Source organism: Pinus tabuliformis, chromosome 3_2 (assembly GCF_031772625.1).
Source record: "Pinus tabuliformis cultivar Carrire ecotype Pingquan chromosome 3_2, CPIR1, whole genome shotgun sequence".
Taxonomy (NCBI): Eukaryota; Viridiplantae; Streptophyta; class Pinopsida; order Pinales; family Pinaceae; genus Pinus; species Pinus tabuliformis.
Genome location: NC_142302.1, coordinates 172,577,803 through 172,603,427, shown reverse-complemented (window position 1 = coordinate 172,603,427; position 25,625 = coordinate 172,577,803). Strand labels below are relative to the sequence as shown.

General features: G+C 35.1%; 1 protein-coding gene across 1 annotated transcript in view; it reads left to right on the top strand.

The window, feature by feature from the left end:
• The window catches only part of LOC149180343 (uncharacterized), a 197,477-nt gene extending 194,182 nt beyond the window's left edge, over positions 1-3,295 (top strand). Inside the window, exons 6-7 of the mRNA XM_089416048.1 lie at positions 2,398-2,633; positions 2,805-3,295. Coding sequence (XP_089272174.1) covers positions 2,398-2,608 — 211 coding nt within the window. The 3' untranslated portion in view covers positions 2,609-2,633; positions 2,805-3,295. The remainder of the gene's footprint in view (positions 1-2,397; positions 2,634-2,804) is intronic.
• The last annotated feature ends 22,330 nt before the right edge of the window (positions 3,296-25,625 follow it).

Here is a 25,625-nt window from a genome sequence, read left to right as displayed (position 1 = left end):
TGATGTTGATGTTGTTTTATAAGTTAAAAAATTGAAAAAAATGATTATTTTTGTAGTTTTTAAGTTGTCCAATAATTGCCCACTAATTTTCGATATTGCTGATAATATAAATTTTGGGCCCCCGGTGATAAATTGCTGATAACGATAAATCTAGCATTGCTTTAAACCATTAAGTCATTAAATTATAATTGAAATGAGGGAGATAATTATGATGTTATTATATGTTGATAACTGTATTATAATTTAGTTAAATTATTAAAATATTATATATTTATTAATAAATAAATAATTAACATATTTTACTATATACAAATGTAGTGCCCTAACCTGTATTGGTGATGTGGTGCTTCACAAATTTGCTGTATTTGTATGGGTTGTAGTATGTACCATTAGCGTACCAATATCTGTATCTGTGCAAATTAGCTATCAAAGATCCCTAAACCAATCACTGATTTTGCTTTGTTGTTCCCTAATGTCCATTCGATCAGTTTATTGGGTTGTATATAGTTGGTTTCTGTTCTTCTGACTGTGCTCCATACGTTTAAGTGCATTAGTTTCACTTTCCATATTTGGAAATTTCTCTCATTAAAATTTTCCAGAGAAACTGTATGTTTTTCCATTTTATGCCATTTTGGTCCAGGTGGGATAATTTGTTCACTAATGTCTGCAAACTGTCTGGATTAATTCCTTGCAAAGGGTTAACTTTTAACTGTAGCTCTATAGGCACTGTACAGTGATTTACCCTTAACAATTTTGGCCTGATTTGCCTGTTTCTTCTACGTCTTTGTATGTCTGGAATGGGTGGGATCTACAGCTACTACAAACCATGCCTGATCTGACAACCTTTTCTTTCCACCTGAAACATTATTTTATACAATCTTCTGCCTTATTTAGGTATAAAGCATGCTTTATGCAGCTGTCCGGATACCGGTAGGTGTGCCAGGGGTGTTACTGTCTGAAATGAGTGTCTAGTGGGTTTGAGAACCACATCTAAGGCTGTTTGTATGCCCTTGTTCTGTTTGATCTTTCTACCTGTATGTCATTCTGATCTACCAAAAATTTCTCCAGTCAGTCAAACTCAGAGTCTCTTGGTCTGCTTGCCAGTTTTTATCACAAGTCTCCTGCTCTGCTTGCCATTTGTTGTCACAAGGTCTCCTGGTTTTTTCACAATTGCCTCATTTGTGGAACCTTCAAAATTTTGATTCCTGCTGCAGTAGACATCATCTTCGTTGTTATTTCCAGTTTTTAGTATTTTTAAAACTTCACATGAATGCTTTTTCCTAAAGTCTTATTTTAATACTTTAGGACTCGGTTCTCAAATCTTCATATCTTAAAATTTAAACCTTGAACTTATTTATGAATGCCTTAAGCACTTGTCAAGCTACCAGATTCTTCTAATCACCATCACTCAATTTTAATGATATTTTATTAACTTGATGATGGTCAGTTAATGCTCATGTGGTTGTTATTGAAACACTAATGTTACTTTAGTGTTTTGTTGCTTCCACAACTTTTGTTAGTCATCGAATCAAAGGTTTAATGTGTCTTCAAGTATGTTCCTAGCTTTTCTTCTTAGCATCAGGGGAATCTTGAGGTAAAAAATGGGCCTAAAAAAATGTATCAACAAAATTAACTTTAAAAGAACCAATAGAATTCAAGACAGTGATGTCATCCCCATGGGAAAATATTTTGGAGGGAAAAGAAGAAAACTATTTTTTTTAATTATATTTTTGACTTTTCTCCTTGTAAGTTCACTCAAATTTCAAGAGTAGAAACCTGTTGGATGCAAAATTAAATTCCACTCTGCATACTTCTAAGTAGATCCACATAAAAGGAAATTGAAATACTCTGCATACTTCTGATGTGGATATACTCATTGGATGTGGAATTTAATTCGGCATCCAATGGGTTTCTACTATTGCAATTTAAGTGAACCTACAAAGAGATAAGTCAAAAATATAATTAAAAATGTACTGTCTTTTTTCTTTAAAAATTCACAACTCTTTTTTTTTGTATCTTAGAGGAACACAACAGCCCGCTTGACACGTAGTTACTAGTAAACCTCTCGGGGTCTAGTGCCTGTCCCCTTTGTAAACTGGGTCACAACCGGGGGATTTGAACCTTGGATCTCTCAATTTTCTTAGAACTCACATTACTTCAATCACCAATTGAGCTGCTCCCCTGGGACAAATCTTATTTTATTATTTTCCTTAGGAGGCTCATTTTAGACCTCAAAATTCTCCTAATATAGCAACATGAACATTACAGATATTTTGATTTCTAAGACATTTCTTGATATATGCATTTACATTCAGGCTTCTCAAATCTGCACATCATATTAGAATTGTTGAGAGAAATATGCTGATAAAATTCCCGATATGGTTTGGTTGAGTGCAGTAAGAATGAAAAGGATTGGACGAGGCGTATTGGGAATGAGCGACATCTTATTTGCATAGAAGACCCCTTCGAGATTTCTCATGATTTGGGCCGTGTTGTTGACAAGCACAGTATACGTGTGCTCAAAGAGGAATTTCATCGTGCTGCAGAAATCATGCAGGATGATCCTGATCCTTCTGTCACATTATTCATGCCATATGTGCGGGGTTGATAAAATGCAGATGTTGATATTACAGGTGTGTCAAGCTGTGACATTGTGTTTTTCTTTTTATTACTGATAACTTTTAAATTTAGCTTCAATTTGTCATATTGGAGATGGGGTTCTTTTGGAAGAATTTGGATATTACAAATTTTGAAGATGTCGATACGTGCTATAAAGTACTGAACCGTTGTTTGTTTTTCTGCAGATCCTCATCAAGTTAATAATTCAAGTGGCTCAACTGTAAGGCTTTGGACTGATGTAGTTCATTTTCTTGGGAGAGAAAATATGCAAGCATTTACAGTGGAATTCTTGGTTATTAAGTGCATAGTGTCAGATTGATCTGCATTTTGTGCGTGTATATTAGAAAAAAGAGTATGGCTCCTTAAGGGGTCCTGTAAACTGGCAAGTTTTGATGATCTTACCATGGAATTATGCAGTAAAAATTAATCGGGTAACACTCGTCTGTTTGCAGTTCCTTTTTTACATGATTCTCTGCATGTCTCTTGCTGCAGCTGCCAAATGGAGACTGCATAGATTAGCTGATTGATAAGAATCCTTTTGTAAGACATTGTAATATTAGTCATAAACTTTGGAAAAATAATTGGGAGGAGAGTTAAATTGGTTATCCTCCTACAATTTCCTTTCTGTAAGTATTCCTAATCCCTTTCTTCTTTATCTAAATTTTATTTAATCTTATTGTTTAGTGCATCAGTTATCTTTGTGTGGGCGTGGTTAATTTTTTTTTCCTTTTGTATTATATTTTCTTTAGGGAGGTCCCATGTAGATGCTTCTTGATATGTGGTAGTATCATTTAGTAAAAAATCAGATGCAGGTCAAAGAATTATCAAAATAGAAAAGGCCGAGATCAATGAACATGAAAATTGATTGTTCAATTGGTTCAGGAACACTGACTACCTAAGTCACATGACACGAGGACACGAGACACGGAGGACACGTAAATACGAGTATTCAATACGAAACGCAGTGCCCTGGAAATAGGACACGAGGGACACATTTTATATATATATATATAGATACCAAAATATAGTTTTTTATCCATATTAAATTGTAGGTTGCAGCTTATCTAATCAAATTAAAATATAATTACTTCTCAGAGTTCATAGTTCACTTTAAAAAAATAAATAGAATCAAAATTTACTATTTAGAAATTAGAATGTGATATGCTTGGTCTTGATTCTTGAATATTCAATGTTCATTGTTCATGTACAACTTACAAGCACATAAGAAAATAACTAAAGTCTAATCCTATTGATTTCCTCTGCCCCTCTTGCGAGAAAATGCCACAGCTTTCCCTTTCCCTCTAGATGTAGATGCTGGTGCTGGTGGAGTTGGCAGTGGAGTTTGCTATGCTCTAGAAGCTGAAGAACTAGAAGTAGGAGCTACAGGAGCTAGACCATGTCCTCTACTGGTGGCAGGGGTAGCCTGGGCAGGTGGTGTCACCTAGAAACATTACAATCTCCCAATCCTGAAATCCTGAAAAACTGATAAGTTTGCTGCATTTTGAATGAAATCTAAAATTCTACTTTCTCCATATGAAATCCAATGAGGCCGGAACCACTCTCAAACATCCTGAGTCATTTCATGGTAATGTTAAAAATTTAAGTAAAATGATGAAAATGAAGATTAAGGAGAATGTCACTTTTACTTTAAGAATTTAACATTACCATGAATAGCTTATCAATACTAGGGCCTAGACTTGATCATTAAGCTGCCCCACTCAAAAATTATTTGTTTCTTTCAAAAAAAATTGCAACTTATGCAGGCAATGTTTTCTATCAACGGAATACGTGTTTTCCAGATGCAGGACACGACGAAAACCGGCGAATACGTTTTACATTTTACAGGACACGATGAAAAACGTTTTCGACACGTTTTAGGGCTGTTTTCGTGTCTGACACGTAAAATACGGGACACGGGACCTTGGAGGACGTGTCTTGTGACTTCGCTGACTACGAATGCAATAGAGGTTTTTTTTGTATTTTTTTTTTGAAATGTATCTGGAAATTCTTACTGCTATAACTCTTTAACCAAAAGACTAATAAAGCAGTGTAGTTCAATCTAAGTGGATGTATAAAGTTATGTGAGGTCAACAAGCATGAAAATTGCTTATTCAATTGGTTCAGGGAACAGTGACTATGAATGCGTTAGTGGTTTTTATGAAATGTGGGAAATTGCTACTGCTATAGTGTTTGAACCAAATACTAATAAAACAGTGCAGTTTAATGCAAGTGGACACAATGTTATGCGTTCAAAGTAATTGTGATTACAATTAACACATCCATTTAATTTCAAATCTCTATTTTCTAGGAGCCTTACTGATTTGGTCTCAGTTTATTTTGACGTTTGCTATTCGTTCATTCACTAAGTGAACCTGCCTTATTTATTTTTATGACTGCATATTCTAATATTTAACCTTTACTTTTACATCATGGGCACTGATGTGATGAAGAACGATGGGAGCTTCTACAAATGGGAGATATCATTGGCAACATATAATAACATGGGTAAGAATGAAATAAAGAAGCTATAAGATTTGTATGCATTAGCTATCTTTTACCCAAGTGTTGAATGCTTTTCTATATGTGATTTCCCTCTTTGCGTGTGACTTTTTTTGTTAAATGTTTCTGATATGGGCATTTTCTGTTACGCAAGGGCTTCAGTGGCCATGGGCTTGCATACTCGAATCAGATTTATCTTTACTGCCCATAGATTCTCCAAAAAATGAATTACAAAACTGAAAAAATATGCTTGTACGTTGTTTTACCTTGAGATTCTCACATAATTTGCTGCTATAATGCTAAAGTTGTAATTGGACCACTGGAATCCTTGCCAGAAAGTAAAAGAAAGCATTGAGAAATTATTTTTCCTTTTTTTGTAGTTAATGTGTTTTATTGAATCTGTGAGATCTGAGCAAAAGAGTGCTGATATATTTCTGGTTGCTTTAATCTGTTTGTCTCTTTTTCTTTTTTCTTCTCGCAGAATTCTGCTAACATTATAGCTAAATAATGCTTAGGCCATAGCTTATATTGACATCTATGGATTTTATCCATTATGTCATTACAATTTCCATAGAAAAATTAATGTATTTTATTGTGGTTTAGATGTATTTTGAATTGATGTTTAAATGCCATTTTCTCCATTATTGGTAATTACCCTTTGTTGGCTCACTGAAAAGTATTTGGTGGGGACCTCTTTCCTTTGATGATGGTTCTCTTGTGATAAGTATCTGGGCAGTGGAGAAATATTTATCTCTGGGCATGCATTTCAATTGAATTAAATTTCTTGTCTTGAAGAGGTGGTAGGTGTATGAGCTGTGAACAAGGATGCTATTTTTGTTTGTACATTTTTCTCAAGTGTATGGGAAAAACACTTGAGAATCTGTCTGTAAACTTTTGAGAGATTTTTAATTGAACTTGAAAATTTATCTAGAGTCCTCACCAGATAGCTTGTGTGTACAGATCAACCTGTGTTTTTTCTGATTGGGGGCTTATGTATGTTTTGATTTCATGCCGTGGTTATTATATGTTTTTAAACGAGAACTAGATTGGAGAAGTAGTACCCAAAACTACTATTAATCGTACACCATATAATGTGGTATCCCTTGTGGAATGTGAGCAGTTGCTATGAATTGCACTCCATCTCACTGTTCCCTTTCGAAGGATTGTGGCCCATTTTCTTCTTTTAAAGTTGTTATTGTTCTTTGCTTGTATGCATAACATATCTTTTATGCCACAGCATGATATGATGCAAGTGAATTTGGGTTCCTTGAATGATATCACTTCTTTTATACCACAGCATGATACGATGCAAGTGAATTTGGGTTCCTTGAATGATATCACTTCCTTTATACCACAGCATGATATGATGCAAGTGAATTTGGGTTTCTTGAATGATATCACTTCTTTTATACCACAGCATGATATGATGCAAGTGAATTTGGGTTTCTTGAATGATATCACTTTTATCTGTGTACATAATATCTAAATTGAATTGAATTAAAGTAAATTATGGACAAATGTTTTACAGGCATTATATGATGCAAGTGAATTTGGGTTTCTTGAATGATATCACTTTTATCTGTGTACATAATATCTAAATTGAATTGAATTAAAGTAAATTATGGACAAATGTTTTACAGGCATTATTAGTCATTCATATTTGTAATATAATGTTCCTAGACCCGCCTGCCTTGCATTAGGTCTAAAAATAGGCCTCTTAAGGAATATTATAAAATAATAGTGGAAATAATAAAATAAGATTAGATTACCTCATCAAGTTTTCGAGGGAAAAAAGAAAAACTATTTCTTTCAACTCGTATTTTCAATTTATCTCCTTACAATTTTATTCAAATTTCGAGTGAGAGCACTCGTTGGATGCGGAATTTAATTTGGCATACGATGAGTATCCATATTGCATACTTTTGATGGACCCTACTACACTAAAAACCTGATTGTGTATCATGTTTTTTTTCATGTATTTCACATTTTTTTGTGTAATAGGGTCCGTCGAAAGTATGCAACATGTACTCATTGGATGCAAAATTAAATTCTGCATCCAACGAGTGATCCCGTTCGAAATTTGAATAAAATTTTAGGGAGATAATTTGAAAATACGAGTTGAAAAAAGAGTATTTTTTATTATTATATATTTTTATCATTTTACCTTTCTACTCCAAAAATGTGAATCATCCCCATGGTTGACATCATCATATTGAATCTTATTGGTTTTTATAAAGTTGATTTTTGTTGTACATTTTTGTTTTGAGGCCCATTTATGACCTCAAAGCCAAGTCACCGGATTCGTCCTAAACCCCCGGTGAATCCCGAATTCGACACGATTCGGTCCGGATTCGTGTCCAAATCACAGGACACGTCGTGTCTGAGGGCGTGTCGCGATTTTAGGACACGTGTCCGGTTTCCAGACTCGCTAAGCTCAGCGCAGGAATGAAAAGGGCGTGTTTGCTCATTAAAATTGTCATTTGGCAAGTGATTTGTGCTGTTGGAGCAAGGAGTAAAGCCTTTTGGCAGCTTCATGATCAAGTCTAGGCCCTAGTATTGATATGCTATTCATGGTAATGTTAAATTCTTAAAGTTTTTAACATTACCATGAAATGACTCAGGATGTTTGAGAGTGGTTCCGGCCTCATTGGATTTCATATGAAGAAAGTAGAATTTTAGATTTCATTCAAAATCCAGCGGACTTATCAGTTTTTCAGGATTTTAGGATTGGGGGATTGCAATGTTTCCATTGAATTTTGTCATGTATTAGGGTATGGAACTCGTATTTAATCAAGAGCACCAAGCCAAGCGCTTCTGAATATGTCGCTCCCGCTCCCAAGTAACACTGTTCCTGATGATATGGGTCTGGACACCACTATTGAGTTGGCATTGGCCAACATGGATCTCAATGATCCAGTGCTAGAGCCTGTTAGATTTGATGACTTAGAGGGGTCAACCTCCATACCAGCAGATGCAGAGGCGACTATGGATACAACAGAGTAGGAGGATGTAGAGGAGAGCAATGGGGACCATGGTGATGGGGACAATGACGTTGATTCTGATGCTAATTGATGCCTTCAGGCTTGTATACCTGTAGGTGTTTTATATTTTCTATTTCTATTTGCCATTGGCATTGCACCAACACTACCTATGTAACACATTTTGATTTGATGACTTAATGAGAAAACTACAGTTGTCAGTGTGTTTATCTTACTATCTTGTAGTTGTAAGTTGTCTTTCAGTTATGAATTATGAATCATGATTTAAATTTTTAATAGATTTATCATTTATGTGACCAGTACCACTGACATTTATTTGAATTTTGTATGTACTATGCATGCTAATAGCTATAGATGAAGATCTATGTTTGAAATCAATAAATTTGTATCATTAATTAAAATTTGTGTAAGAAATATGATAATATCTAATTTTTAATATATATGTATATTTTTAAAATATATATATATATATATATATTTTTTTTTAATAAAATAATATATAACATATCCTGTTCCGGGGGGTCAATGTGTCCGAATCCGACACCACAAATCCCGAATCCTATGTGTCCCGAATCCCCGTGTTAGGTGACTTAGCCTCAAAGTTTCTCTAATAGGCAGTCGAGGCACTGAAACACAATTTTCCTTCCTTATTAGACTCAGATTTCTAACTGTGAGTTCAATTCCTTTAATAACAGTGACATGTCAGAGTTTCACATGAATAGAGAATTGCATAATTCGTATTACTTACAATTCTAGTAGGATTAGAGTTCATTTATACAATTAATCAGTCCAGTTACAAAATTTGCATATTATCATGTCATCATGGAATATAAAATAACATAATAAAAGCATTCCACATAGAAAGGATTACAAACACTTGTATTCAAGTGAATGGCCACTAAACTAGTAGCTGAGGAAAGTTTACTGTCCAACTGTAGGAATCGATGATGGATTCCATCCCAAGCCAGGCCATGATACGACCAGGGTGAAGGAACTCACTGGATTCTAATCTTGCTCTCTCAACCCAACCTGCAGTGCCTGAGAACTCTGAGCAGCAAGGAATCAACCAGTGAACTCAACAAGGTAAACTACTCCAGGCATCACTCCATACCAGCAGTGTTGTTGTTCTTCCACTCAGTGAAACAAAGCACTAGGAAAGGAGTCCCCTTCTTTGCAATGTGGTCTGTTAGGCAATTCACTTTTCATCTAGTGCCGGCAGGAAGAATCTGGTCCATCAGTTGTTGTCCTGGAATACCTGGAGTGGAAGACCATTGGCTTAATCCATGACACATTAATAGGTTTGCATATTTACAGCTTGCTTAAGGGCAAGTGAATAGCTGATCATGCTTCTCCCTCAGAAATATCTCAAATTATCCTCCCATGAATAGCAAAAAATTCTTCACTTTACCATAGGTTCACTTTAGCCTTTCATCATAGGATTCTATGGCAGGTCTTATAGTCATGGCAACCATGAATCCACACACAAGGTCCATGATATCCAGGAAGAGAAAATCACTTTTGAATGGGAAATCATGGGATAATGGAATAATGGAGAGGCTATACTATTCTGTGCCATGGGTGGTAAGTGTCCTCTCAAGAAGCCTCACTTTAGCCTTTCATCGTAGGATTCCATGGCAGGTCTTATAGTCATGGTAGCCATGAATTCACACAAGTTCCATGATATCCAGGAAGAGAAAATCACTTTTGAATGGGAAAGCATAGGATAATGGAATAATGGAGTAGCTACACAGAGAAAAATGCACAAAATATACTCTCCTGGCATGGATAGTTCATGCTCTCACAAGAAGCCTCGTGAATTTGGATTAAACACTTGGCTCAAAGGTTAGGGAGAACTTGGGAAAAGACACTTGGCAGCAACGATATTATAATATTTTCCTGTGGACCCCATTTTCCTTACCTTTTGTGTATCATGGCCCCTTATTGATCCTATACCATCCTTGGTGAATATTCTTTACCATGGTAGCATCCATCCTAGCTAACTTATCAGGCCTTTGCCTTGGGTTCTGAACCATGCATATTACAATACAGTTTACTCAATGGGTTAGCTAGAACTCGGCTTGCTTGGCTTGACACATCGAATCCATTGTGTTGTTTAATCTTATTCGTGATTTACTATCATATATCCAAGGCGTGGAAACTGGAGTATTACAATATTTTTAATGGTGGCTAATGATGCAAGATGATGGGTATTTTCTCATTTCACATATATCTAAGGTGTGGAAACTGGAGTATTACAATATTTTATTTGTGGCTAATGATGCAAGATGATGGGTATTTTCTCATTTCAATATATATCTAAGGCGTGGAAAATGGAGTATTACCATATTTTTATTTGTGGCTAATGATTCAAGATGATGGGTATTTTTTCATTTCAATATCTTGTCTTGAGATGAAAGTGTGTAACTTCGTCTGGATTTATTATTGATTATTTTGCATTTTGTATAGTTCCATTGCTGTATTTTGCTTCTCAAGTGGTTTTTTTTCTTTCCGTCTCTTTTTAAAGAATTGAATTGCTCTCCATGCAGTGATACAAATTGGTCAGTGCATCGTTCTCTTTCTGTTTCAACTCCATAACATTTGAAAGTCCTGAGTTTCCATGCTATATGATAATAACGCAGAATCAACAGTTTTCTCTAGATTGTGAAATATATTTATGGCCGTTGGTTAAAAATTGAGCGTGTTAAGATGGATTAACTAAAAGCTAGAAACATGGGATACTTATTTTAAGTGGTTCCCAACAGATGTGCCAAATGTACCACACGGCATGTGCCCACAGACTGAGTGCATTGTATTTGGAATGGTTTGGTCGAGTAAAAAACTGTTTTTGCCCTATTTAGTTCATCGAATTTTAGACAACTGAATATCAAACCAGAAGCCTCTCGAGGTTACAGTAAATTAATTATGGATTCAGAACATTTTATGGATGATGTCCCATGGCCAAAACATAAAATCTATGGTTTTGGCTTTAATGTAAGCTTGTATCAACTGTGCAACATGCAAATGTTTTGCGTATTTCCGACTTTTAAGTAAACATTTCTGAAATGTTCATGCTGATAAATTCTGCATGCTACAGGTAGTAAGGTGGACTATTGATTTGGAGCTTTCTTCTAACTTTCTTCTAGATAGCTCTCAAGGAGCTTATGTTATATGTGTGATGATCTCAGTAAAATTTCTCGTCTTTTATGCTTTTCATGCGGACGGCCGATAATAGTGATATAGAAGACACTGTTTCTGTTGGAAACGCAAGGTAGAATTGGTTGGCATGTTTTTTGAAGTTTTCTGTTTGCTCTTCTCGGGTATCCTGAGCAAGTTGGCCTTTGATGGTCTCCGCTGTTTTTCATTTGTTCATAAATCAATACTTTGACTGTTTGTGTCAGTCCTACGTGTATGGGTTCTTTCATTTCCTCTTCCATAGTTCTCAGTATGTTTAAAAATGCCTGCTGCAACCGGAGCTATGCTTTAATTTTGTTGGTGGTAAAGAGAAATCAAATCTTGACTAGTTTATTTTCCCATGTATGCCGTTAAAGCTTAAGCGGAAAATCAATATGGTATGATAGTAAACACCATATCTAATTCACAAATTATGGATGAATAAGCAACAGTAATCACACTTTGCGTTACTATGCTGGAAACTCTACCTGTATTACTGAAATTGTTTTACCCATAAAACTATAAGCAATATTACACACCCGAAGAATAAGTGGAAAATATGTAAATTACATCAATTTTCTTTAATAATAATAAGTTCAGTGGGAGTGCACAGTTAGATAAGAGTAACTTTGAGAAAAAACATATTTGGTGGCTGGAAACTCTACCTGTATTACTGAAATTGTTTTACCCATAAAACTATAAGCAATATTACACACCCGAAGAATAACTGGAAAATATGTAAATTACATCAATTTTCTTTAATAATAATAAGTTCAAGTTCAATGGGAGTGCACAGTCAGATAAGAGTAACTTAGAGAAAAAACATATTTGGTGGAAGCGAGCTAATGTCTTGAATACAGAAACACACTCATACGCTTGTGGGAGGGCACACTTGTGCAGAGGCAGAGAAGGGCAAGGAGATCGAAATACAGTGATCGATCGGGCAGGTGTGCCGTTTGTGGCTGCTGGATCCCTCGCCACCTCGTCCTCTTTCATCATTCGCAGATCGATATTCCGTGTAGCGCTTTTCAGCAATACAAGAACCTCCACAATGAACTTTTAGGGTTTGAGCATTTTTGTTACACGTTTCCGGTTCGAAACCGATAAAGTTAATTGCTTGGGATATCGGAAGTGTTCCAGTCTGAAGGTTTTCAGGTGAAGCCCAGTGAGACGCCAGAACAAACTCCACACAACAGTCTGACAGCATTCGTCCGATAAATTAACATAAAAAATGTTGCAGTAGGGCTGTCTTTGGTTTTTTCCTTTGTCGCCTTGAAATACCCTCCGGAGAGTCCGGATTGCTTCTTTTGGATATTTCGGAAGTTCGAATCAGGGGTTCGTTTTTCTCATATAGCTTTAATTTCGAATCCGGTGTTCGTTTTTCCTCATATAGCTTTAATTTGGAATCCGGCGTTCGGTCACTCTATATACTGAAAATGGCCGTTGTAAGTAAACGCCCTCAACGTTGAAAACCGTTCCATCGAACCAAGTTTAAGAAGTTTGGGCATTTCGTTTCCCTGTTTGGGCGCACGGGGATAGTGAATAGCAGAGAGGGGCAGCGGGGTTCAGACAGCAGCGGTGAGGAGCAGGGCAGAGACCGATTTCTACAGGCACGCAGTGAGAATAGGTTAGGTTGGACTGATTTTTAAATGCATTGAAGCATGACAACGTGACAGGAAATTTCAGTACTTGTGGCCACAAATGATTTAAGAAAGTGAAAATTGCCTCATTTGCCGAAGAACAAGTGAAAGTGAAAATTGGCTCATCCGCTGACGTTGGGAAGTGGGTAAGTGGGTTTGTGTCAATGACAAACAATATGGGGTATTTTAAAATGAAAACTAGCTCATCTAAAATGGGAGTAAACAAGGAAAAAATCAAACAATATGGGGGTATTTTAAAATGAAAACTAGCTCATCTAAAATGGGAGTAAACAAGGAAAAAATGGTCTCAAAGGGAAAATATTTTAGCCCTTCGCAATAAGCACTCAAACAAGCCCCCTCTACAAACATGAGACAAGAAGAAGTCGAGAGGAAAAATCATTGAAGATTTTGCCTTCTATAGTCCAACATCCAGACCTCTCACTTGGTCATCTGATATTTATGTGAAATAATTGTTAAATGCAAAACAAAGGTTGGAGGTTTTAGAATCTAAAGAGTAGGAAAGAGATCATAAAATTCATATAATAATAGCTAAGAACAAGGCTTTAGCAGAAAGCAATAAAGTTTTGAAAGAATAAGTGGCATTGCTACAAGAAATTCTTCTGATAGAGAAGACAAAATGACAATGCATGAAGGTAGATGTGCAAAACATAAAGAGATCTATAGTGGAAAGTACATAGGTGGTGAATGTGAAATCATTCCAAGATAAAGGGAAAACGATTGCCCAAATAGACAACCATGAAGAGAAAGCAAGAGAAGAAAGGAAAGTAGGTTCCACCAAAGTTTCTAAAACTTGGGCTCAAGTTATTAGCAATTCTGCTAATAAGGAAGGAAAAACAAACATTCGAGTTGACAACATGCAAGATAGAGAAGGCAATCTAAGACAAAATAGAGCGAAAAATATAATTATTAAAAGGGTGAAAGACTGAGAAAAATGAATGCACTCTTGACCTTGCAAGAGACTTCTTGAAAGACAAGTTGCTATGGCAAGGGAAAATATGTCAAGCATAGAGGGTAGGTAAGTTTAACGGTGAGAGAGCCAAGCCCATAAAAGTCATCATGCCTATCTTGCGTGATAAATATATCATTCTAAGCAAGAAGCATCTTTTGAGGGGTTCTCACTTTTTTGTAGAAGAAGATTTAACTGTAAAACAAAATGAGGAAAGGAAGGAGGAAATGTTAAAGGTTAGGGCAACAAGAGATGAAAGCAAGAGAGCATGGATTTATAAAGGTAAAGATGCAATAGCGTGATTTGGCCCTCCTTCCAAAACAAAGCAACAAGATGGTAATAAAGAAGAGACAACAAACTCTTCAACATAAAATCAGGAAACAAGGTCATTATGGGAAAGCAGGGACAAAGACTCGAATGTGAGTCTTGCATGTCAAAATAAATAACAATCAAGTCATACCCAAGTTTCCTTAAGATTAGTTTGTTGGAATTGTAGAGGTTACACATGGAGACGAGGCCCTGGGTTATGACTTATTGTGGAAGATAGAGACATAATTTGCCTCATAGAAACACATGAGCATGAAGGGTGCAAGACACCTCTGCTTGAAGGATATTGGAAGATGGCAGTGTGGAACAAGGCAACAAGGAATGGCAAAGGGCACATGGGTATCATGGTTTTAGTGAGGGAGAAAGAAGGTCGTCTCATTTAGGTAGGAAAAGAAGACTCAAATAAACAATTCATTTGGTTTAAAATATCAGAAAATGGAAACCACATCAGAATTGCAACATGCTATTTTGCGTCACAAGTTTCAAAAATCTACAAAGGTAGAGGGCTTGACCACAAAGATCCATTTGCAGCCTTAAAGCAAATGTTGCAAGATATTTTCAATTAGGTGAAGTCTTTATAGTGGGTGATTTCAACGCTAGGACTGCAAGTGAGAAATTTAGTCTTCTTTGTTGTAAAGAAGACTACGATCTTATTTGGCTTACATAAGAGAGTAATAATCAGTGGGAAAGAATTTCAGAGGACAAGGGCTACAATCTCTTTGGTGGACAATTGCTTACTCTATGTCGGGCCTTTGATTTAGTCATTTGTAATGGCATGACTAGATGGGCAAAGTCCGGTAATTTCACTTGCAATACTTACAATGGAGCAAGTGTAGTAGCTTATGTAATTTGCTAGAAAATGAAGGAAGTTTTGATTGGAGATCAACTTTGGGACTTAAAATTAGATCACAATCCAATTTATTTAAGTTTCTCTTAGATTGGAAAGAAACAATTAGAGTAAAAAATTCAGCGTGTCCAACAAAATCTTCAAAGGGCAGAATTCTTTTGACTCCAGAAAATTTTAATACCTTCAAAATGATGCTAGAGAGGCTCTTCGAGAAAGAAAATCACAATTCACAACCTTCATAGTCATGAATTAACACATTTAATTCAATGCGCACTTATAGAGTGCAAAAGAGCAAAAATTAAGAAGTTTGAAACAAATTGCTTTCCGGTTAATGCTTGGTTTGACGAGGAATGTGAAAAGGCAAAGAGAATGTGGAAAGAGTCAAACAAGGATAACATAAAACTCAAAGCTTACAAGCAGTTATTAAACACGAAAACGGTCGATTTCATGGTTTCAAGGAGGGAAGAACTAATCTTCTTTGAGAAAACAACTCATTTTAGAATGTGAGGCCTTCAAAGACAACGGGGAAAGTTATGCAGAAATGTTCGCAGCTAGCTCTTGGGATAATCTATTTAGCGAGGGGTTTGTCGAGAAGCTGAGAGCATTTATTGTGAGGCTTCACAGAAAAAGGGCCAAATACATCAAGCAGATGAAGAAGCAATCTGTCCCATAAACTATCTTTAGCCCTGTGGACGTTAAAATAATTTCTTTCTTTCTTTCTCCTTATTGAGATTCTTTCCCTTGTATTTTAACATGTTCATGTCTAATGATATAACATATTAAATTTTAGTTGGGCCATGGCACCAAATCTGTGCCGCACGGGACCCGGCCCCCCCTCCAACCCCACGCCACCCCACCCCCAAAAAAATATGTGTATCATGCGTCCCTGCATTATGGGACTTAGGAAACTTCCCCAAATTTTTGGGTACTTCATTGGGGACTCGGGGACTTCCTTGTCATACCCAAGACGTTTCGCGCAGATTTAGGGGACGTTTTGGATAGATTTAAGTTACGTACTAGAAATATTTTAGGGATTTTTTGGGCATATATCTTCAGTTTTGAGAATCATGGACATTGATGATTGGAGAATATGATCACTTTTCCCATCCATCATTTTTGTATTGCACCAAATCTTTGTTTTTCAAGTTGCAGTTCAAAGCATGGGTTTTGTATGATGATGGGCTTCAATTGTGTTTCTAGTAATTATTGTATTTTCAACAACAAAATTACAATGTTAGAGCCTCTAAGTCAAGAAACCAAGAAATGCAACATTTCGAAGGGTTGATCCTTGTGGTTATTGATCTTGCTTTTTCTCATTTTTCAGGTCATCTAAACTTTTACATATTGTACATGGGTTTCCAGGAGTCATTCAAGTCTAATTCTTCCACCATACCAACATCAAGCATTGTGGAAAACAATCAGATAGTGGTGACTTGATTGGGTACAGAAATTTTGAAAAAATTCCTAATCAATCACCTTCTTAATGAAATATGAATCTAATCTCTTTATAAAATCAAAGTATTTTATAATGGTTTTCAATACCATTGTAAAAGCTTGCAAAACCTCTTGAGAAGAGAACACCTTTTATGTTTAGCATAATCATCATTAACAAGAGATATGAAGAAAAGTTGTTAGAGACAATTCTATGTTTCATATACCATTCATGGATTTTATTGCAAATTGAAAATAGTTACACTTAAGTTTCCTAAAACTAAATTGCACTTGACTCATGTCTAGCGACCAATAATGGAGTCACTTAACCCTTTTTAAGTTGTTCAAAATTGGCAAGTGTAAGGGTTATGGACAATACTATATAATATAGCTTGTTATGCTTATAAGTTTGAAGCAAATAGAAATGTTAATATGTATATTCGTCACCAACCCACCATCCTTGAAAAATTTGGGGGTGCACTCTAGTTGTCTTGGGGATGTGTTCCCTCTGTCCCTACCATTCCCTTGTCTTGAAAACTAATGCAACATAGTTCCAAGTGGACTTTGAAGCCGATGAATATAGAAGGGTCTTGAATATAGGCGTCTTAACATAAGGATTAAATGGATATTATTAAAATGCTACCATTAAACCACCTTGGCTAAGCTAGTGACATATATAAATGTGGTAAACGTTGGTGTCACATTTATGAAATATTGCTTGATCACTGCAATTGGTAAGTTTGAATTCGAAGGTTTTTCCTCTCTATTCCTCCCTCTATTTATGTGTATTTTTGGAAGTGAGACGAAAACTCACCTTTAGGGGTTGTATGTTGTAATATATACATTCTTTAAAATATATGCCATTTTCTTAGGGGCATCTATTTTTCCAAATTAACTTGTCATTGTCACTTTGCAGCGGGATTTAATGTTTTTTTTAGCATGCCGTTTAAGTGGCATTTAATGATTTATTTCACGTGTCATTTAGGTCAATTTGCATTGAGATTTAATGGTTTGTTTAACATGTCATTTAGGTGGAGTAGACCACAAGATGAATGGAACCCTCATGGATGGTTTAATAGTTTGTACCATTATTAGTGAAACATAGGTATGGTAGAAAATATAATTATCAATTAATCATAAACAACAATATAATTGGTATTGTGATTGTTACAACAAAATTTAACATCTAATGCAAGCCACATTTGGTGGTCTAGATAATGTGCACCACTCGAGAGTGTGGTTGATAAATCTAGCATCTAGTGAAACACATCATTAGGTGGTCTAAACAATATGCAACACACGAGTGTTACCACTATCATTTTAGGGATTAATCCCCTCTTTAGTGAAGGACAAAATCCAATGTCAGGGAGGCTTCCCTAGTAGGGCTTACAGATCAAACAATACAAGAATCTTAACCTAAGTGCCTCATAAGGATTCTACAATAAAACTATCTCTAGGAATAGGGTATGTCAAATTAGTGTTTGCAGTGGATGAAAGAGTAAATTAGATTACGGTTCAAGGGGCCTATGGGGCAATCTAAAGGCTAGAGTTTAGCATAAAGAATCTTAAATAAGTTATCCAAACAACAAACCGAGAAAAATTTCAAGTCTGCTATAAATTAAGGTTTTAGAGCAACAAATTGTAGCAAAAGTAGAGTTTATAACAACATCAAGTTTATGTAAATGTATGTGAATTATATGGAATGAGGGCTAAATTAAGAGCAAACTAGGGATAAATTTACAACAAATTTTGATATTTGCTTAAAATAGCAAATAACAAGTAAAGAATGATGTCAACTCTAAAATGTCTAAAAAAATGTGTGAAATACTTTAAATTAACTTCTCTAATAAACTTTAAAACTAACCTTACACCTAAGGCATACTCCATCAAGTCATTAAATGTTAATAATACAAGATTTATTGCAAAATAGCCCTATTTTAACTAGAAATAAAAATAAAAGCTAATTTATCTATTTATTTTAATAGAATGTCACAAACAATGAAGACTAGTGCTTTATCAATCTAGGTTAAATGGAGTTTAGGATACAAACCAATTTAGAGTTTTCTTTCCTTTTTTATGTTGCAGATAATTTTAAATTCAAAAAAACTATGGCAAATAAATTATCTTATTAGAAGGTTTGCAATTTAGATTCTTAATCTTTTAGATGATTAAGGGAAAGAAAAACCTATTTCTATCTCTCAAATACTTGAAGGGTTTAGTGCAACAAGAGATAATGAAGCAACTATTAAATAAACTAACTTTGCACAAGAACATACTTTTCATGGAACATAAATACCAAGATAACGTAGATAAACTAACTTATTTAACCATGCAAGATCCAAGGTTCACCAAAAGCATGCATGAAAATAGATGACATCACATCCAAGATCTACCTAAGAAAAGTTGCTTTACTGACCCTCCATTGCACACTAGAGAGGAGATCAACAAGTGCATAATCCAAATGTGACAATGATATAAGAGAAATTGACTCCCCTTTATTTATATGAGGGTAGCCAAGTCAATTTGGCCTAAAATAGATTAAAAATTTGTAAAATATTATTTAATCCATGATTTAAGGTGGACAGGTCACAAACCAACTGCCAATGATAGCAAAATCAATGAAATAACATAACTCACTTAGCCCACACATGTGAGTCTAATGTACTATAAAGGTGATATCATCATCAAAAGGGCATGTCTCTCAATGCAAAGGTGCATGGAACAACTTAAGGAACCTTTCTTATCCTCTTAAGTCATGTACCTCCATCAAATGAGGTGTCATAACACCATAATAGCCCTCCAAAGCCCACATCATCCTCAAAGGGCTCATATCATTATATAAAGAGGAACTAGGATGATACCCTCATGGAATAATATGATGTCATTAAGATAGAGGGAGCATCTACCTCTTTAAAGGGGTCCCAATTTTCAACACCATCAATCACCATTAAATGAAGTGCAACATCTATCAAGAAGGTACAATGCCAACTTGGGGGCATGTAGTCATTTAAGGGGTGCACCATCTCTCAAGTTGAAGCCCTAGCTCAAATTCTCAATGTCCAAAGTCTTGAGATTGGAAGAGGGTTAGATCATCTGTATAAATCATCATCCAAGTCAATGCTCCTTAATACGGTTCTAAGGTCCTCTATCATGTGTAACACATCCTCATTGAATGGGGCTAGATATGCCCAATAGTGTGTTGAAGAAGCATCACTTATCCCTTATGGGATCCTTGTACCTATAAGAATTATCTAACACATACTTGAGGAATCAACGCCATTTGTATAAGTACTATAAATGTACCAAGGTGGACCATATTCAATATTAAAGCCATCAAGGTACTTCATACAAGTATCATCTTCAAATATTCAATTAGATTTTGATTTTGTCCAAGTTACCTCACTTAAACATGTGAGGGTTATCACAGGACTATTAGGTGCTTTCAATCCTTAATGGGTGGAACAGTTCCTAGGCAAACCCTTACAAATGATAGGTGTAAGTGATGGGTGTTATGAATTGGGGTTTACTTCATGAAAAGTGTTCTGGTCTTGTACTAGGTTATGAAAACCCATTGTCTATAAGTGCCTTTGTAGAGGGAGCACTTAGTTGCTTAAGTTATCTTCCATTGCCTTTGTGTTTTCAAGCCCCGAAATTCTGTCTTTTTTTCTTCTTCTTACTTTCGTATGGCTTGCTTAAGAAACTTTATGGGTTTGTTGTAATGAACAAGGTTCGTATACACAGCGGAGTAATCTTCAAAACACTTGGAAGACGTAAACATCCATAATAGGACAAGTAACTGTGTATTTAATATTATATAAAAATTGGTGAGATGATTACAACGAGGGTGAGAGCCTGCTTATATACCCTAGGCAGGTACCTCTTAAATAGAGGTTATGTCCTTAGGGACATATTTTTCATTCACTAATTACTAATTAACTATTATTATTGTCATTTACATTATTTGTATTATTTCTATATAGATTTTATTCGTAACATTGCCTTCCTCTTCAAAAAGCTTTGTCCTCAAAGCTTACTGATGAAAAGCCTTGATCTCTTTTTCAGCTCATTGCGGAATTGCCATCTTCGTTGTTACAAGATGATATGATCCTTGGAGCGATTAATAAAATTGTCAAATCAAAAATGGATCTGACCATCCCAGATTAATCCTCTGTGAAATCTTTCGATCATTGGACATTTGCAATGAATTGTTATCATCACTTTGGATTTTACAAATTTCAGTATTCTTTGGAACATAAATCTTTTGTTTGTTTTGAGTGATACTGGTATGTAAATTGATTGGAAAGTCTATTCTTGTGATTTGGATGTCGACGAGGAGTTCTTTTGATTGGACTTTTCCTTATCATGTTAGTGGTAGTTCCATGATTTCCTTCAGGTGTTGTTGTTGAGTTGACCTCATCATTTGGAATGTCCATTGTTTGAACTGCAAATTTTGAATATGTTTTAACTTCTTTTGGTTTCTCATCCTCTTGAATTGTGATATTAACTAGATCGATATTTATTCTTTTATCTTCAACTTGGACCGAAACGAATGGAGACTTCAGTGTTTCTTCTTAAAGTTGTTATAACTTGTCATTTAGTGACTTCTTGTCATTTTTAAGATTCTTAATTTGCTTAAGTACGACTTGGTTATGATTCCTTAAACATGAAAGTTCGTCATTTTTTTAATTGTCGACTTTGTTGTCAGTATCCTTCTCTTTATTTTTGGTTTGTTCTAATAACGTTTGATTCAAAGTTTAATGCGAATTTTCTTCTTTCTTCGATAGATTCTCGTTGAATTTCTCTTTAGAACTTTCGTTCTCTTGCTTTAATTTTTTCTTCTTAATGTTTGGCTTCTTGATCTGTTCAATTAATTTTTGATTATGGTCTCTTAGGCGCAAAATCTTTTCATTACTTTGTGTTGATTTGTTATGAAACCAGTCTTCTAGATCTTTATATTTCTTCTCTTATGCTTCATTCTTTTGTTGAAGTTTTGTGATTTATTTTGTACTAAATAATCTTCCACACCTCGGACATCTGAAATTGTATTATTTTTAATATAAGTATATCCAATTTTGTTTAAACACAATGGACATTTAGTCCAAAATATTCATTATTGTGTGGAACTTGTCTTTACTTCTTTCATTTGTTGATAATAATCCATTTTTTTAAGTTCTAAAATTAACCCCATTTTTTTTTCATTCTCTGATTATAATCCATTTTTTTTTTTTTTTTTCTAAAATTGACCTAATCTTTTTTAATAACTTATTAATATCTTGGAATTATTATTTATTTAAATAATCCATTTAATTAAAACTTCAAGCTTCCTTTTTCATTCAATAATTTACTTTACTTTATACTCTCGTTTTTTATAGTTATATTTAAAATATCCCTCCTTTTTTTTAAAATATGTATAATCACTTGATTATATATGTAATAGATAAGGTAAAACTAATAGTTCGTTTAAATACTTTTGCTATTTCGATTATTCCTAGAATGTAAAATTCACACCTTGTAATTGTAGAGAAGCAAATTTCCTTTTACACCCTATCGATTGTAAGTACAAGAATTTCGGTGGAAGAATAGGGAAGGAGAATTAATTTATGTATGGATAGTACATTAAAGGTAATGGATGCGAAATATTGGGTGGCTATGAAGCGACGGGGCAATGTTTTGTATTGCAGAGGGTCAATTCAACACAGGTCGCGATTGTATGTACGGTTCCAGGACAACAGGGTGGACGGTCTGGTATTTCGTGTGGTCATAGCAAAAATGGGCTGATCAGAACGCAGGCAGATGCGGTGGCGTCGGCTGAGCAAGGGAAATGTCGTTGTTATGGGGAGAGTGGAGAGCAGGGTGGCGTGGAAGAAATTGTGACAAGGAGTCAATAAATTAGGCTATCGGACAACTGAGTTTCGAGGGCGATGGTGGCGTTGGACTGTCGAGTTGCGCTGCGGAAAAATTGACTCATGTTGAGGGGATGCTTTTAGTGTTTGGTGCCTTCGGCTGTGGATGACGGAGCTGCTTGCGTTTGCGTTGCCCTGGTAAGTCGGTATGTCGATTTTAATTTTGTAATAATAATAATAATAATAAATTTTAATATATATATATATATATATATCTATATATTTTTGTAATATACCTTCTCACACACACATAAACATATATATATGTAACATTTTTTTTTGTCAATTGCCAAAGTCTTGACGATGAATGGAGAATCTCTAAATTTTTTTATAACGAAATACCTGAGTTCTGAAAACTACAAAATTGATGAAGAGTCGATGGCCAAAGGTCAAGATCAGATGTGGCTGTAATACCAATGTAACAAACAAGGTTCGTATACACAACGGAGTAATCTTCAAAACACTTGGAAGACGTAAACATCCATAGTAGGACAAGTAAGTGTGTATTTAATATTAGATAGGAGCTAGTGAGATGATTGCATTGAGGGTGAGGGTCTGCTTATATACCCTAGGCAGGTACTTCTTCACCAGAGGTTATGTCCTTAGGGACATACCTTTTCATTAACTAATTACCAATTACTAATTAATTATTATTATTGTCATTTATATTATTTTTGTTATTTTTATATATTTTTTATTCGTAACATTTGTCAATTAATAATGAACATACATTCTCACTTTTAATGATGGGTAATTTATCACTTCATTGAGGCTGAGTTGTTTACTAAGAGTTCCTTTTACTTTGATAAGTGTGATATGCATTATTCTTGAGGAAGTGTGGCAATATAAGAGTAAGGTAGAACTCAAGCTAAAATTGGCTTTTACATTCATTACATCCTTTTCTATTCTTTTGTAGTTTAACAATTGGCTCATTCTCTTTCTTTCCTTATAATTGCATCAAGCTTGGGTATATTCGTCCCTTTCTTTTCATATTACAAAGCCAATAATGAACCAATATGAACAACTAACAACCACCAATCAAAAAATGGGATAACACATATAGGGGGATGATGATAAGTGTTAAGCATGAATAACATGGAGTGTTGCCATCATCAAGGTCTCCTATTGTTGCCCGTCTTAGACAATGAAAGAAAAAAAAAACTAAGGAAGGTCACACTGGACTAGGAACATATGATAACAACCAAGGTGACGTAGGGAAACAAGTATGTTATGAAACCAACTCACAAAAGAAAAGAAAAGATAGATCGACGACTTGAGAAATAGACTCTTTGAGGGGGAAACTTCCTTTACATCACATAAATGAATAATCTTGGAGGATACAGATGAAAATACCTCCTTGGTATATATAGGAGTCTAAGGGGTCATAATACAATCAGAGCACAACAATAACAATAATAATGTAAGAGCACAATAATAAAAATAGTGGGCTTCAATGTGGTGCAACAATAACAATATGGGGGCTACATGGGGACAACAATAACAATAGGGGGCTGCACTAAAAATAACAATAAGGGGACTACACTAGTATTATAGGGACTTAACATGCCCCTTTCCCTCAAAAAAAGTGTTGTCCTCAACGTTTGAGTAGTTCAGGATGTTTCTATATAAAATTCTCATCCTCCCATGTGGAATCTTTAGTGGGTAAGTTCTTCCACTTAATGAGATGCTTTGAAATTGATAGAATTCGTAGTTGCCGGCTTCTTGTTTCCATCACTGCTTCAGGCTCCAATATAATTTTTTCTTCTTCATAAAGTTTTGGAAATATTGTTTGAATTGAGAGCTTGTCACCGATAACCTTCTTTAATCATGAAACATGGAAAATTGGGTGTACTTGGGAAGATGTAGGTAGCTCCAATTTGTATGCCATAGTACCAATCTTTTGCAACATCTTGTAAGGACCGTAGTACTTGGTTGATAATTTATTATCCTTCTCAGCTTGCTTGAGGGACATTTGTTTATATGGTTGTAGCCTTAAAAATACCTGTTCACCTACATAAAAACTTCTTCAACTGTAATGTTGATTTGCCTGTTATTTCATTCAATTATGTGCCAGAGTGAGATTATCATTTAAGAGTTGGAGAACTTCTTTTTAATGCTCGATGTGATCTTCCACTGCTTAAACCTTAGCATTTTCTCTTAAAGATGATGTGATGGATGGTGGATGATACCCATGAAGTGCCATAAATGGGGCCATTTTTACTATAGTATGGAAGTAAGTGTTATACCACCATTCAACCAGAGGTAACCAATTAACCCATTGTGTTTGTTTATCATATACAAATCAACGAATATATCATTCCAACCATTTGTTCACTATCTCAGTTTTCCCATCAGAGCTATGGGCTAATTGTGTACCAAGACAAGAAACTAATTTTGTCAAAGAATTTCTAGCAAAAACGGGATCTCTGTCACTTACAATAATCTTTGGGTTTCCATGTAGCTTTTGAATTGTTTCTATAAATGCAGTAGCAATTGTATTGGCTTTAAAAGGATGAGATAATGTACAAAAGTGTGCATACTTGGTAAGTTTGTCAACGACCACCATGATGACACTCTTTCCTTCAGAGTTGGGTAAACCTGTGATAAAATCCATTGGGACATCCTCCCAACAATGACTTAGAATGACTAAAGGATGTAACAGATCCAAGGTCTTAATTGTTTCAACTTTATTTTGATGGAAAACCAAACATTATACCACAAACTTCTAAAGATCATAATTAAGGCCATCCCAAAAAATTCATTCTTGAACCTGTGGTAAGTTTTTAAAAATCCTGAGTGTCCTCCTAAGGGGGAGGTGTGCAATTCCAAAAGAATATTTTGTTTGAGTTGGGAATTTTTACGGAGATATAAGAGATCTTTGTACCATAATGAATCATTTTTCCAAATAAATGTATCAGATGTATTGGGATCTTGCTGCAACTTTTGAATGAGTGTTCACATCTCTTCATCATTCTTCCATTCATCCCTTGCTACAGTTATCCAATCACTTTAGATAATATAAATTGCACAAAACATTGCTTCCACATTCTCATCCTTTCTTGAGAGTGCATCTGCAACAACATTTTGCTTCCATTTTTTGTAGATGATTTCAAAGTCATAACCCAACACCTTTGTGACCCATTTTTGTTGCTCTTCTAAAGATAATATTTGTTCCAAAAATTATTTAAGACTATCATGATCTGTTTTTACCTTAAGTGTCTC